The sequence below is a fragment of the Ranitomeya imitator genome, chromosome 1, assembly GCF_032444005.1.
Source record: "Ranitomeya imitator isolate aRanImi1 chromosome 1, aRanImi1.pri, whole genome shotgun sequence".
NCBI classification, from domain to species: Eukaryota; Metazoa; Chordata; class Amphibia; order Anura; family Dendrobatidae; genus Ranitomeya; species Ranitomeya imitator.
In genome coordinates this window covers 260519494-260535705 of record NC_091282.1, presented here as the reverse complement: position 1 = coordinate 260535705, position 16212 = coordinate 260519494, and the positions used below count along the sequence as shown (strand labels likewise).

The 16212-nt window shown below is 44.4% G+C and overlaps 1 protein-coding gene across 2 annotated transcripts in view; it reads right to left on the bottom strand.

The window, feature by feature from the left end:
- Positions 1-16212, bottom strand: part of AACS (acetoacetyl-CoA synthetase) — a 185412-nt gene that overhangs the window by 70667 nt on the left and 98533 nt on the right. For both annotated transcript variants that reach the window (XR_011319189.1, XM_069756034.1), the window contains exons 8-9: positions 3533-3683; positions 417-497 (exon numbers count right to left, since the gene is read on the bottom strand). Coding sequence is in view for 1 of the 2 variants with exons in the window: in XM_069756034.1 (XP_069612135.1) it covers positions 417-497; positions 3533-3683 (232 nt within the window). In the remaining variant the exon portion in view is untranslated. The remainder of the gene's footprint in view (positions 1-416; positions 498-3532; positions 3684-16212) is intronic.

The following is a 16212-nucleotide window of genomic DNA, read 5'->3' as shown; positions in this document are numbered from 1 at the left end:
GGAATAGTGAGATAAATTGTGGCTAAGGCTCTTTTCACATTTCACTATATCAACATATTAAAGATAATGATGGCTGGACCATCATTGTAAATACACCATTGTAAATACACACCTGTACTTTGTATCTCCCCCTCCTCATTGTAGATTGTAAGCTCTCACGAGCAGGGTCGTCTTATTTTGCTTTAATTATTGTATTGTTAACGTTGTTACTTATGACTTTTGTGTTTGAAACTGTTAAACTGTAAAGCGCTGCGGAATATGTTGGCGCTATATAAATAAAGATTATTATTATATGGACAGTAAAAGTTCCCGGCGCATGTGCTGAACGTAGTCACAGGCCTACATTTATTTTTCTGTATAGGAAAGAGCAGTAAATCGAAACCCAAGACTGGAATAATTCTATAAAAGTGGCGTACCGTTGTATAATACATGATGACATCACTGCTGGTAGTATTGCCATGTAGGATATGCTCAGATAAATGTTTCATCAGTGTTCCCTAGAAGTAAAAGAAGAAAAAAAAATTCTTAAAGATTGTATACAATGTTATCATAAAAGAAAAAGAAAAAAGTGCCCAATGCCATTTAAAAAACATTACAGGTCCCTAACAACTAACAAAAACAGAATATCTGATGTTGGGAGAATGTGGAAAGCCGGGTGACGACTCCTACAGCTGCCACAAATGATTGTCACCCACAAGCTAATATGTGTAGATGAGGCCACCATAACAATGCAGAATTTCTGGACTTCACAGTAAGGGATGGCTCGGAAGCCCAATCCATTCATGCACTGTATGATTATTGTGGATGGAATAAATAGATTATTGATCACCTGACGAATGAGCAAGACACTCGTTCGTTAATCATTGGGTGAAATGTTCCTGTGGTCTGCAAAACTGATCACTGTTCTCGGCAGCACATAGTCCTGTGTGAACAGGACCTGAGGAGTAGAGAACAGTGGCAGCCTATGCACACTGAGCCATCTATTACCTATTGAGCATCTGAAGCTGGGTCGGCCTGTACAGTCATGGACAAAAATTTTGAGAATGAGACAAATATTAATTTTTCCAAAGTCTACTGCTTTATTTTTTCTAATGGCAATTTGCATATACTCCTGAATGTCAGAGTGATCAGCTTAACAGCAATTACTGTACTTGCAAAGTCAATATTGACCCAGAAAATGAACTTTAACCCCCAAAACACATTTCAACATCATTGCAGTCCTGACTTAAAAGGAGCAGCTAACATCGTTTTAGTGATAGATCCATTAACACAGGTGTGGGTGTTGATGAGGACAGGGCTGGCGATCAATCAGTCATGATTAAGTAAGAATGACATCACCGGACACTTTAAAAGGAGGCTGGTGCTTGGTATCATTGTTTCTCTTCAGTTAACCATGGTTATCTCTAAAGAAACAGGTGCAGCCATCATTGCACTGCACAAAAATGGCCTAACAGGGAAGAGTATCGCAGCTACAAAGATTGCACCTCAGTCAACAATCTATCGCACCATCAAGAACTTCAAGGAGAGAGCTTCCATTGTTGTTAAAAAGGCTCCACGGCGCCCCAGAAAGACCAGAAAGCGCCAGGACCGTATCTTAAAACTGTTTCAGCTGCGGGATCGGACTACCAGCAGTGCCGAGCTTGCTCAGGAATGGCAGCAGGCTGGTGTGAGTGCTTCTGCACGCACTGTGAGGCGGAGACTCTTTGAGCAAGGCCTGGTTTCAAGGAGGGCAGCAAAGAAGCCACTTCTCTCCAGAAAAAACATCAGGGACCGACTGATATTCTGCAAAAGGTACAGGGAGTGGACTGCTGAGGACTGGGGCAAAGTCATTTTCTCTGATGAATCCCCTTTTCGATTGTTTGGGACATCTGGAAAACAGTTTATTCGGAGAAGAAGAGGTGAGCGCTACCACCAGTCTTGTCTCATGCCAACTGTAAAGCATCCTGAAACCATTCATGTGTGGGGTTGCTTCTCAGCCAAGGGAATCGGCTCACTCAGTCTTGCATAAAAACACAGCCATGAATAAAGAATGGTACCAGAATGTCCTCCAAGAGCCACTTCTCCCAACCGTCCAAGAGCAGTTTGGCGCCCAACAACGCCTTTTCCAGCATGATGGAGCACCTTGCCATAAAGCAAAGGTGATAACTAAATGGCTCATGGAACAAAACATAGAGATTTTGGGTCCATGGCCTGGAAACTCCCCAGATCTTAATCCCATTGAGAACTTGTGGTCAATCATCAGGAGACGGGTGGACAAACAAAAATCAACAAATTCTGGCAAAATGCAAGCATTGATTATGCAAGAATGGACTGCTATCAGTCAGGATTTGGTCCAGAAGTTGATTGAGAGCATGCCAGGGAGAATTGCAGAGGTCTTGAAGAAGAAGGGTCAACACTGCAAATATTGACTTGCTGCATTAACTCATTCTAACTGTCAATATAACCTATTGGTACTCATAATATGATCGCAATTATATTTCTGTATGTGATATAAACATCAGACAAACACTAATAAAAACCAGAGGGCAGCAGATCATCTGAAAATATAATTTTGGTGTCATTCTCAACAATTTTGGCCATGACTGTATAAACAAGCTATTACACCACCATGTTGCCGGTCGGCGTTCATTTAATGCTGCGCATCACATGGCATCAATGGATCCTACCTTTTACATGTAATTTTCATTTAGGAAAAGTGTTTATAGAAGATTACCCCCCCTCCAACCCCCCGTGTCCTTCCCCGACCCAAATAATCATTAATCAAGTCAGAAACCTTCCAGTAAGCACATGGTTAATGTCACCCTACAGTCTCACACACCAGGAACACCTGATGGAAGTGCTGAAGACACAGCAGCTCCTTAGGTGAGAATGCACATTGTAGTCAGCAGACAGGCTCGTGCGCGCTTCACACATCGTCTGCTGACGTTATAGTAAGGCGAGTAAATGCGTGCGAGAAGGCTTTGTTTCTGGATTCTAAGATCTGCCTGCAGTGGCAAGGACACAAGCTACTAAGTACTACATACATATATAATATGTGTGTAGTCTGCTTCTGTCCTCCATACTCATCCAAACATCAGAGTAAACATGTTTTTGTATTTTTTGTTCAGGGTTCGTATTGTTATCCTATTATTGTCTCAATAGCAAGTTTCCATGTGATATTGCGCAGCCGAGAATGATTTTCAAATTTGCTTAAAAATAAATTTCCTACGATGGAGGAGCGGGTTTCTTCGGTCATTGAGCGATTTCCAGCCTGTTTAGAAGGACCAATAACGGTGAATGAGCATTGTTAGGTGCACTCATTCTTATGGGCCTTAATGGGAGGCAAAAAAAGCAAACCAGCAGAGGGCGCACCAGCATTACACCACTCAGTCTGCAATAATGGCGCAGCACAGGGTAAAAAAAAGGTGGTGTAGAATAGGAATTTCCAATATGTTCACTTTGAGGCAATAAACCCCTGCAAGATACATCCTGCAACAATGCAATGAATTTCCATCATCTAGAAACAGACTAAAGTTAGCGGTCCAATGCTTACCCCGGCGGAGTGCACCATACACTTGGGGGCACCTGTTGTGCCAGATGAATACATAATATAAAGAGGATGGTTGAAGGGCAGCTGCTCAAATTCCAGCTGAGGGGGTTGGTCCCCAACTTTTCCAGTTGCTAAGAAGTCATCCAGAAATACACTGATAAAAGAGAAGAACATTTCTGTAAATTACATTACCCGGTGGATCAGTGCGCAGTACCAAATAGCCATCAATTTCTCATTTTCTGCCAAAATCAACAAAAAGAAAACACTAAAATCTGCATAGAAACAATTTAGGAAGCCCTCATCAGCATTTTACTGCATCAGTAATAATGTATCCCCTTATGATTATTGGTTAAAAATTAACTATTCAGGTGCTGCATGCATTGCTCCAAAGAACCTAAACTTTAATTTTTTAATATGGACTGGTTATAGGTTAAAGGGGTTGTTTCATCCTATCAAGATTGGTAAAAACAAGCAACTTTATTTCTTATTAAAAAAAATCCTCTCTATTCTCAAGGACAGAGGGATTTTTAGTTCTAGAGGTTACTGCTTGTTGCCAAGGTTAACTTTGCAGTCTCAGAGGCGGTCAGTTTCCTAGGCAAGGAGCAGGTAATGCTTGCGTCGACCTGCTTCAGTCCCCCTACGCATTTTCTCTTATGCTGGCAGCCTGAGAGATGACTCAATCCAGCCACCAGCACGACACGGCCATTTGTCCAAACTGGAAATATTCAAGAGTGCACAGCTCCGGGCAAGCAATAAGCCAGGAGGCGGGGGAGACTTGTGCTCCTGAAGAAATAAGACAGGACAACCCCTTAAGTGTGTTGCTACATAGCTGTATTAATGATTTACCGATCCACATTTACAGCCATATTATTGTTCACAGCGGCATTTTCAATTCTGCAGACATCAAAACTGTAAATCTCCCATAAGTCCTTGTTGTGCTAAAATTCTGCCGATTTACAGTCTTTAAAAGAAGTCTTTACACCAGGAACTGTGCTGGGACCCTACCGATCAGCAAATTTTCAGCTAACATGCAGATAAGTGAGAACTTCAAAAGGTCATCCCGATATAAGTGACGCTTGTTGACCATTTCTAATGGTGTCCCGGAAAAAGTCTAATGGCACCCACTGGGCTATACTAAATACTTCCCTCGGGTACAAAAGCAATGTAATAGATTTATTAAGTAATGACATGTTTATCTAAATAACATGTAGATAGACCCCTTAAAAATGCCCCATTAGGCCTCCTTTTTGTTGGTATAAGTAAAATACTTGTATTCCCCTTAAAATAGAAATTCTGAGGCATCTTTTCTTGTAACTTTGCCTTGTGCATTCATCTGTTATTCCTCCTGGAATTTCATAAAACAAACTGGCCATTCCGATTGGCCATGACTGATGGGTGTGTCTCTACACAATGTGACACCTCCAGCACTGATAGGCCAGTGAGAGTGGAGGGACACACCCCCGAGGGGTAACACTGCTGTCACTTTACTTGTGCTTTTCCAGGAAGAATAACAGGCTTTTTTTAAGAAGAAAAGTTCCAAACGTGTTATATTATAGGAATACTATTATTTACTAAGAAATAAACACAAGTCTTTAAAGAGGACATTTCAGCTGTCCAGAGGGACCGGTTTTTGTTCTTATTTTATTTCCACTGATCTTGTGAACATTTCAATTATTTCTTCGTTAACATCCACCATACGGGTATTTTATTACGTGCTCATTTTTATGGTGTTGATCAAGTTGGCGGCGCCCGCAGGATCCTCTGAGGCCGTGTCTTTAGGCCGATCTGTATTATTACCCTGTAAGTGCCGCCTCCTTGATAAAGACCATAAAAAAGTAGCATTAGAAAAAAAGGTCCATAGCTATATGGGCAGATTTAAAAAAAAAAAAAAAACGAAGTGCCACAAATACATCACCAGCAAGCGACATGACTTATGAAAATGCCTCTGTGGCACCACGTCTGCGATGACTATGCCGCTTCATTATTACTGCCTATACAAATGCCTGACACTGGCACAGACATACTGTTTTGTGACTTTTGCGACAAACTTTTCCTCTTGGCAGATGCCAGCACACAGCGCGTAAAATAGGAGATGCAGGAGATTTTATGCAGCGCCAACAGTACAGTTAATAAATTCATGGTACTGTACCGCCGCGACAGCCGTAGTCTCAAGCACAAATGGGATTCATATATAAATTAAACATTTAATTATTTCTACAAAGTGCATTAGGAAAGACAATTTCAGAGATAAAAGTGCAAGAAAGGAAGGTCAGGCACAAGTACAGACCATGCAATAAGGCGGAAGATTTATGAATTGCCTTTTACTTGGCAGATGGCAGAGCACAATAGCAAGGAAAATGGAGACAGACGGCAAAGACAAAGAACGAGCGCATCAAACAAGTTCGGGGGTTTTATGCTAGATAAGAAGGTCTTAATCAGGTACAAGATGCCCACCATAATATAGTGTATATGTAATAATTCACAGTGCGCCCATATACAGTACGTGGCACTGAAAATCCCCACTGGTGACACGTCCAATAATAATAATAATAATAATAATCTTTATTTTTATATAGCGCTAACATATTCCGCAGCGCTTTACATTTTGCACACATTATCATCACTGTCCCTGATGGGGCTCACAATCTAAATTCCCTATCAGTATGTCTTTGGAATGTGGGAGGAAACCGGAGAGCCCGGGGGAAACCCACGCAAACACGGAGAGAACATACAAACTCTTTGCAGATGTTGTCCTTGGTGGGGTTTGAACCCAGGACTCCAGCGCTGCGAGGCTGCAGTGCTAACCACTACGCCACCGTGCCGCCCAATCACTACACCGAGGAACCAAGCCATTTCCTAGCTAATCGGTAAATGGGTAAGTACCGCAACTCGCCATGAAAAAACTAGGAGTTAGTCATACCGGTAATGGTATTTCCAGGAGTCCATCATGACAGCACCACAGGAGGTTGCTCTTCATATCCTTGATAGGGACAGGAACACAGAAGAGGTTAAATAGCCCCTCCCAACCTCCACCCCTCAGTGATTTTACAAAGTACCACATCAGGATGGATACAACACAATTTTATTGAACTTCCTCTCTACATGTTCGTATCACATATTAGACAAGAGTTCAAGGGGGGGCAAATAATGGGTGCTGTCATGATGGACTCCTGGAAATACCATTACCGGTATGACTAACTCCTAGTTTCCAGGTCGTCCACATGACAGCACCACAGGAGAAATACCAAATAACTCCTATTAGGGCGGGATTACAGCTTGGAGGACTTTTCTCCCAAAGCTAGTCTGCTGCTTTGAGAGAACGTCCAGCTTGTAGTGCTTGCAAAAGGTATTTGAGCTAGACCAAGTTGCCGCCCGGCAAATTTGATCCATGGATGCACCCGCACTCTCTGCCCATGAAGCAGATACTGCTCTCAGTGAGTGGGCTTTTAGGTGATCTGGAGGAGATTCACCGGCTGAAATATACGCAGCGCAAATGGTAGATTTGATCCATCTAGCCAGAGTCGCTTTTGAGGCTTTTTTGCCTCTATTTTTCCCAGACATCTGGATAAAGAGATTTGAGTCAATTCTCCAGCTGTCTGTAAGTTTTAGATACTGCAATACTGTTCTCTTAACATCCAGGGAATGAAGAGAACGTTCTTTTTCGTTATTGTAGTTCTGGCAGAACGTAGGCAAAACTATTTCCTGGTTTCTGTGAAAGTCCGTCACAACTTTTGGAAGAAATGAAGGATCCAACTTTAAAGGGAACCTGTCACCCCGAAAATCGCGGGTGAGGTAATCCCACCGGCATCAGGGGCTTATCTGCAGCATTCTATAATGCTGTAGATAAGCCCCCGATGTTACCTGAAAAAGGAGAAAAAGACGTTAGATTATACTCACCCAGGGGCGGTCCCGCTGCTGGTCTGGTCAGATGGGCGTCTCCGGTCCGCTGCGTCGCCTCCCATCTTCTTTCCATGACGTCCTCTTCTGATCTTCAGCCACGGCTCCGGCGCAGGCGTACTTTGCTCTGCCCTGTTGAGGGCAGACAAAGTACTGCAGTGCGCAGGCGCCGAGCCTCTGACCTTTCCGGCGCCTGCGCACTGCTGTACTATCCTCTGCCCTCAACAGGGCAGAGCAAAGTACGCCTGCGCCGGAGCCGTGGCTGAAGATCAGAAGAGGACGTCATGGAAAGAAGATGGGAGGCGACGCAGCGGACCGGAGACGCCCATCTGACCAGACCAGCAGCGGGACCGCCCCTGGGTGAGTATAATCTAACGTCTTTTTCTCCTTTTTCAGGTAACATCGGGGGCTTATCTACAGCATTATAGAATGCTGTAAATAAGCCCCTGATGCCGGTGGGATTACCTCACCCCCGATTTTCGGGGTGACAGGTTCCCTTTAAAACGATGCAATCTTCCTGTATCTTTAAGTATGGATCTGTTATGGACAGGGCTTGAATTTCGCCTATTCGCCTTGCTGTCGTTATTGCGACGAGGAAAACAGTCTTGAATGTCACAGATTTTAAGTCTGCCTGATCAAGTGGCTCGTACGGAGCTTTCCGTAGCTCATTTAGCACCAAAGTGAGGTTCCATGAGGGTACTGAGCTTCGTATTGTTGGTCTAAGACGTTGTGTAGCTTTGATGAATCTCATTATCCAGGGATGATTTGCTAGTGGATAGTCATAAAAGGCAGTTAAAGCTGAGATTTGTACCTTTAGCGTACTAGGTCTCAAGCCCATATCAAAACCTGTTTGGAGAAAATTTAGTATTTGAGGAATAACTGGTTGTTGGAGAATGGATATTGGAGTATTGGTCTGTGCACAAAATTTCTTCCAAATCTTCTGGTATATAGCCGAGGTCACCGGCTTTCTACTTTTTTTCATAGTTGAGATAACTGACTCAGACAGTCCTTTTGATCTCAAGATCTCCCTTTCAAGATCCATGCTGAGAGTTGTAGCATCTTTAGATTTTGATGGACCAGTGGTCCCTGTATTAGAAGATCCCGTCTCAGTGGTAGTAACACTGGGTCCTCCACCGCCATCCACTTCAGCAGAGGAAACCAGCTCCTCTTGGGCCAATATGGCACTATTAGGATCACTACCGCTAGACCTTCCTGGATTTTCCTCAGAACTCTGGGAATTAGGGCTAGTGGCGGGAACGCGTATGCGAGTTCCATATCCCAATGTTGGGCCAATGCATCTATGCCAGTTGGATTGTCTCTTGGATTTAGCGAAAAGAATTCTTTCGTTTTTGTATTGCTCCTTGAGGCGAATAAATCTATTTGTGGGGTGCCCCACTGTTGGATTAACTGAGTAAAGATTTCTTCGTTTAGAGACCATTCTGACGGCTGTACCTTCTCTCTGCTGAGAAAGTCCGCTATTTGGTTCTGTGAACCTTTTAGGTGTACTGCCGTGATGGACTTTACGGTATTTTCCGCCCAGGAGAATATTTCTTCTGCTAGTGCCTGAAGTGGACGGTGCCTTGGTCCTCCTTGATGTAGGAGAAAAGCTACCGTGGTCGAGTTGTCTGAGAAGACTCGGATGTGGTGTCCCTGAAGCTCGTGTTGGCACCTTTTTAGTGCTTCCCAGACCGCTCTGAGTTCCCTGTAGTTGGAGGAACTGTCGCGTATCAATGGTGGCCATGTCCCCTGAAGGTATCGACCTTCTATGTGGGCTCCCCAGCCCCTTGAGCTTGCATCGGTGGTTATATTTATGCATGGAGATATTTTCCATGGTTTTCCTCTTTTGAGGTTTTTTATGTTGATCCACCATGAGAGGGACTGCTTTACCCTGCTGGGTAACCACATCCTGTTGTCTAGTGAATCTTTTCTTCCGTTCCATACCGAAAGAACTTCCTTTTGAAGCGTTCTGGAGTGAAACTGGCTCCACTGTACACTGGGAATGCATGAGGTCATGAGACCTAGAATCCTCATTGCTTTCCTGATGGAGATGTATTTCCGTTTTTTTATTGATTGAAGTTCTTTTTTTATTGACCGTTGTTTTTGGTCTGGCAGGAAGGAGTATCCTAGTTCGGAATTTAGTAGTACCCCTAGAAATATCTTCTGCGTCTCTGGTTCGAGACTCGATTTTTTTGTATTTATTACCCACCCCAGACGTTTCAGGAGTGACGTGGTAATTCCTAAGGATTCTTCCATCTGTTGGGATGAATCTGCGATCAGCAACAGATCGTCCAGATATGGTGCGATGAGAACTTCCTTCTCTCTTAAGTAGGCCATGACCTCCGTCATGAGCTTCGTAAATATCCTTGGGGCAGAGGAGAGACCAAATGGTAGGCACTGAAACTGGAAATGAAGTATTTTCTTGTGGTTTCTTATTGCGAACCTGAGGAATTTTTGATCTGAGGGATGGATGGGAACATGATAGTAAGCATGTTTGAGATCTAGCGTGCACATTACAGAGTTCTTTTTTATTAGCGGTGTAATTGATTTGAGAGATTCCATCTTGAAGCGTTTGTACGCCACCCATTTGTTTAATGGTTTTAAGTTTATTATTGTTCGGTAATCTCCGTTTGGTTTTCTTATGGAGAACAGACTGGAGTAATGCCCCTGAAAATGTTGATGATGGGGTACCGGTATTATGACGTTTAATTCTAAGAGTTCCTGTATGTCTGTTATCAGCCTTTGATGTACTGCCGATGACTCTGTCTGTGTTACGCAGAATCTCTTGGGGGGTAGATGAGTAAACTCTATCCTGTAACCTTGTGCCACTGTCTGTAGAATCCACTGATTCTGAGTTATGTTCTGCCATCCTTCTTGGAAGTATTGTAGTCTCCCTCCTATATTGTTGGCGTCATTGTTTGCTGGGTCCTGTTGATTGGTCTCGAAAGGAACCTCTTCCTCTGCCTCCTTTAGGGTAGCTCCACCTACCGGACTTCCCCTTGCCTCTGTAGTCCTGTCTTGGGTGGGAGCGAGTTTTTCGGAAGAATTGCGGTTTCTTTGGCTTCTCCTCAGGGAAACCTTTCTTCTTATCAGATGCTTTTTCAAGTAGCTCGTCAAGGACTGGACCAAAGACGTGAGAACCTGAGAATGGAATCGAACACAGCTTGTTCTTGGATTGGGTATCTCCCGTCCACGATCTCAGCCATAAGGCCCTTCTTGCTGCGTTTGACAGTGCATTATTCCGGGCAGCAAAGCGTACGGATTCCGCTGAAGCATCTGCCATGAAATCAGTCGCCATCTTTAAAACTGAAAAGGATTTAAGGATTTCTTCCCTTGGAGTTCTATTTTTAATATGACTCTCCAGCTCGTCCACCCAAAGACTCATGGACCTTGCTACAGAGGTAGCCGCTATATTCGTCTTCATAATGGCGGCTGACGATTCCCAGGCTTTTTTAAGAAGATCTTCTGACCTCTTATCCATTGGGTCTTTTAACCCTGACGAGTCCTCAAAGGGAATAGCCGTTTTCCTTGTGACTTTGGCCACCGGAATGTCGATCTTTGGAACCGACTCCCAGACTTTAGTCTCTTCTGGGTCAAAGGGAAGACGGTATTTGAAGTCTCTCGGGACTACTAATTTTTTCCCCACATCTTCCCACTCTTCCATTATCATTGCAGTTATGTGATTGTTGACCGGGAAAACTCTATTCCTGCGAGTTCTCAGGCCCCCAAACATCTCGTCTTGAACTGATAAAGGCTCAGACGAGTCTTCTATTTTCATAGTGCTTCTTACTGCTTTTAGCAGTATATCCGTATTTTCGGATGAGAACAAGTATTTCTTCCGTTCTTCCGGAAGCACAGTTAATGTATTGTTCTCTTCGTCCGAGCCCGGATCGGAATAACCTGAGACCTCTCCTTCCTCGGAACTCACATCCATATCCCATCTAGGCCTTTTAGGCCGCGGAGATTGGGGTGACACCATAGTAGACACTGTAGCTTGGACTTCGTCTCTAATCATAGATTTAATATTATCTAACAGCGAAGCCTGCTCGTCTTTGAGAAGTTTAGCGATGCATTTTTCGCATAATTTCTTGTTATAGCCCTCTGGGAGTTTGGTGGCGCACAGTGGGCATCTAATAGTCCTTTTTTTAGTAGTTGACCTCTCGGGAATGTCCTTATCCTGAAATGTAAAGGAGATCCCTGTAGGTACAGAACTAACTTTTTGGAATGCATCCCGTACCACATACTACTCACATGGTCCGTGTGCAGCTCTAAGGATTGGACGTCTGGGCGAGTAGCACCTTCCATGTTACTGGGTCAAGTGTGCTGTCAGATGTCAGTCATTAAGTAGCAATCTTACCCGGCTTCAAGACATCTGATTCGTCCTCCTTCCGAGCTCAGCTGCTGGCCTCCACGGTGATTTCAGGTTCCCAGCTGTACTGCGCATGCGTCATCTGGAACACATGCAGACCAGCCTGGGACCTGGAAACCGGCGCATAATCTCAGCCATTGCGCTCCGATCTCCCCCTGCAGCTCCCAGGCGCCCCGGAAACAACCGGCGCCGCCGACCCCCGGAATCCGGCCACGCCCCCCGGAAGTTGTCACCCCCGGCTGGAGCGCCGGACCGGAAGTTAGGGGAGCGACGCCAGCACCGGCCGCACGTGGAGCCTGAGGGAGCGCCGGACACCGCCGCCGCAGCCGCTGCCTCAGCGCCCCCTTTGATGAGGGGATGAGGCAGCGCATGGGAGCAGACAGCTCGACCTAGTCGCAGAGGGACCTCCAGCGGTATCGTGCGACTTCAGGAGTCGCCAGACTCTCACGGCCAGAGCCCCCTCCAGGAGGATGGACCGCACTCCGGAGCTCCTGCTCCAAGACCTGACCTCGGATCAGGTAAAGAAAAAAACCTAATCTTCTGGAGAACTCTCTCCTGCGTCTGTCCCTGATAGGGACAGGAAAAACACTGAGGGGTGGAGGTTGGGAGGGGCTATTTAACCTCTTCTGTGTTCCTGTCCCTATCAAGGATATGAAGAGCAACCTCCTGTGGTGCTGTCATGTGGACGACCTGGAAATTACATTTGGCGGAAAAATAATCACACAAAAATAAATATAATAATGCAAAAGAAATGGAGGGAGGGCGCTCGCCGCAATATGATTTTCAATTTTCACTCATTATGAAGAGATAAATCTTCTCTTCCAGACGCTCAAGTGAATGCTTGTCCCAGAAATTTACATGAAAAATGTCAATGCATTACCATAATTTAGCAGCTCCTGAAATATGTGTTAACCGCTCGGTGACCAGGGGTGAAGTACACAGTCTGGATGTTTTCTTGGCTCCTAACATCCGGGGATAAATCTGCTTCTGCGCCTTCCATTTGCATAGGTGGTTTTATTATCAGGCTTCACACCTGCGTTTTAACATTCCATTTATCTGTCCTGGTTTTTTAAAGAACAGAATCAGAATTAATGTAAAAAAATCGGATCTTTCTAATTGATGTAATAGGAATCAGGGCCCCCCTACTGATTATTATGGGGCCCACTTGGGTTCTGTTATGTAAATGGAAGAAAAGCGCATCAGGTAGTAGCTTTTCTTCGGGTCTAAAATGGGCGCCTAACGGAGCCCAGACGGACCCCATGATAATTTCCCCCCCCCCCCTACCTACATTTGAATCAGATTTTTTTTTTTTTTTTTTTACATTAAATCCGAAAAACAGGAAAATGGAAATGTTAAAACAGAAGTGTGAGCGTAGCCTCATAGCGGTCAGCATCAGTCTATACCCTTCCATACGACGGCTGTGCCATCATCTTCGTCTTAGGTTACAGGAAAATAAAGCCGATCTTCATTTTAGTTGGAAGAACCAATTTAATGTATATAGTTTTGACAGAAAACTCAACCAAGGAGGTCTACGAGGGAAAGCCGAACATAAAATGGCAGACAGGAGTCAAAAATGTGCAGCTGTTATCTCACTATGACATTAAGGTGGCGCTGTACATGGTGCCGCATACAAGGTCCTGATGCCCTGCGTGGCATACCGCCAGGACACTTAGCTGGCCACATGTCCATGCACACCAGGACCTGAAGACAAAAAAAAGCCATAAGCAAGATAAAGTAAATGGTCTAAGATCCAATTTAGGGATCTAGTCTGGGGTCTGGACTGAGGTGGCATGCTCAAAAGATGGATGAATTTAAAAGGGAATCTGTCAAAATTTTTGCTACCTAATTTAACAGCACCATGATGTAGAGACAGAGACACCGATTCCAGCAATATGTTACTTACTGGGCTGCTTGTTGTAGTTTTATCAGCAGGAGTTTACCACTAGAGGACTACTTGGCCTGCTGCCGTCATGTATTCCAACCACGCTCCCACCACTGATCGACAGGTTTCTATGTACGCTGTGCATAGGCAGAAAGATGCCAATAAGTGGTGTGGGCGGGGTTAGACAAAGCTCATCATTGAGAGAACTGGTAGATATGCAGTAGAGAAAATAGTCATTTTATCAAAACTGCAGCAAGCAACCTGGAAAGTGATACATGACCAGAATCAGGATCTTTTCTCAAACATCATGCTGCTAGCGGGAGGAGTTTCACATTTCTATTCATGCCCCTAAAATAACTATTGGCTCTTGGTTCCAAGGGAACTTTTCCTTTCTTTGTCTGTGACCCTATTTAAAGTGCCTACTGTGGATTGTGAAAGTATTTATCCCCTTGGCATTTTTTGTGTTTTGCTACCTTACAACCTGGAATTTCACAATTTTTTAGGGTTTGCCTAAAACTGTGAATATTTTGTTGTCTTATTATTGTGAAGCAAACAACAAGTAGGACAAAATAACTGAAAACTTCAGTGTGCATAACTATTTAAGCCCCTAAAGTCAGCACTTTGTAAAGTATCCTCTTAAAGCAATTACAGCTGCACGTCCCTTTGGATAAGTGTCTATGAGCTTTCCACATCCTACCACTGGCATTTTTGCCCATTCCTCAAGACAAAACTGCTCCAGCTCCTTCACATTAGATCAGGGGTGGGCAATTAATTTTCCCGAGGAGCCAATTCAGAGACCATGACTGTTGTGGAGGGCCGAACTAATAGCTTGAAATTAATTCTACTCAATATTAATTTACGAATATTAATTGTATCACTTAATATTGAGCATAATTAAGTATGCTGACACCCCCTATATATATTTGAACCCCCCACAGCCCCTTATATACAGCATGAGCCTCACACAGCCTACTACATATGCGGCATGAGCCCCACACAACCTCCCTATATATGGCATAAGCCCCACACAGCCTCTCCATATACACTGCATGAGCCACACACAGCCCCCCTATATACGACATGAGCCCCACACAGCCTCCCTATGTACAGCATGAGCCACACACAGCCTCCCCATGTACAGCATGACCCCACACAACCTCCCTATATATGGCATAAGCCCCACACAGCCTCTCCATATACACTGCATGAGCCACACACAGCCTCCCTATATACGACATGAGCCCCACACTACCTCCCTGTTGTGAATTCTGTGGCTGAGTTCACTTCTGTGGTCACAAGTGGTATTGCAGTCTCTGGGCTTCCTCCCTCAGGTGTTTTGGTGAGCTCGTTGGCTGCCTTGCTATTTAGCTCCACCTGAGTCTGTCTTCCTTGCTCCTTGTCAATGTTCCAGTGTTGGATCTGAGCTACTGCATCTTTCCTTGGGCCTGCTGCTCTGCTAGATAAGTGCTTCTAGTTTATTTTCTGTTTTTTTTGTCCAGCTTGTTATTATCTTTTGCTGGAAGCTCTGAGAAGCAAAGGGGTGCACCGCCGTGCTGTTAGTTCGGCACGGTGGGTCTTTTTGCCCCTTTGCGTGGTTTTCGTTTTAGGGTTTTTTGTAGACTGCATAGTTCTCTTTGCTATCCTCGCTCTGTCTAGAATATCGGGCCTCACTTTGCTGAATCTATTTCATTCCTACGTTTGTCTTTTCATCTTGCTAACAGTCATTATATGTGGGGGCTGCCTATTCCTTTGGGGTATTTCTCTGAGGTAAGTCAGGCTTGTATTTCTATCTTCAGGCTAGTCAGCTCCTCAGGCAGTGCCGAGTTGCATAGGTAGTTGATAGGCGCAATCCACTGCTGCTTCCAGTTGTGTGAGGATAGATCAGGTACTGCAGTCTACAGAGATTCCACGTCTCAGAGCTCGTCCTATTGTTTTGGGTTATTGCCAGATCTCTGTATGTGCGCTGATTACTGCACGCTGTGTTGCCTGATTGCCAGCCATAACAGTACAAGGAGCCATTCAATGATTTCCAATAGAGGGAAAAAAGAAATCCTGACATCATTTTTTTTTCTTAGCTCTGTCTTCAGTCTTTTTTTTCCCCTAGACATTAGAGTGCTTCAGGACACAGCTGTGGACATGGATATTCAGGCTCTGTGCTCCTCAATGGATAATCTCGTTGTAAATGTACAAAAGATTCAAGATACTATTGATCAGAAATCGATGCTAGAACCAAGAATTCCGATTCCTGATTTGTTTTTTGGTGACAGAACTAAGTTCCTGAGCTTCAGAAATAATTGTAAGCTATTTTTGGCCTTGAAACCTCATTCTTCTGGTAATCCTATTCAACAGGTTTTGATTATTATTTCTTTTTTGCGCGGCGACCCACAGGACTGGGCGTTTTCTCTTGCACCAGGAGATTCTGCATTGAGTAATGTTGATGCATTTTTCCAGGCGCTGGGATTGCTTTACGATGAGCCTAATTCAGTGGATCAAGCTGAGAAAAATCTGCTGGCTTTATGCCAGGGTCAGGATGATGTA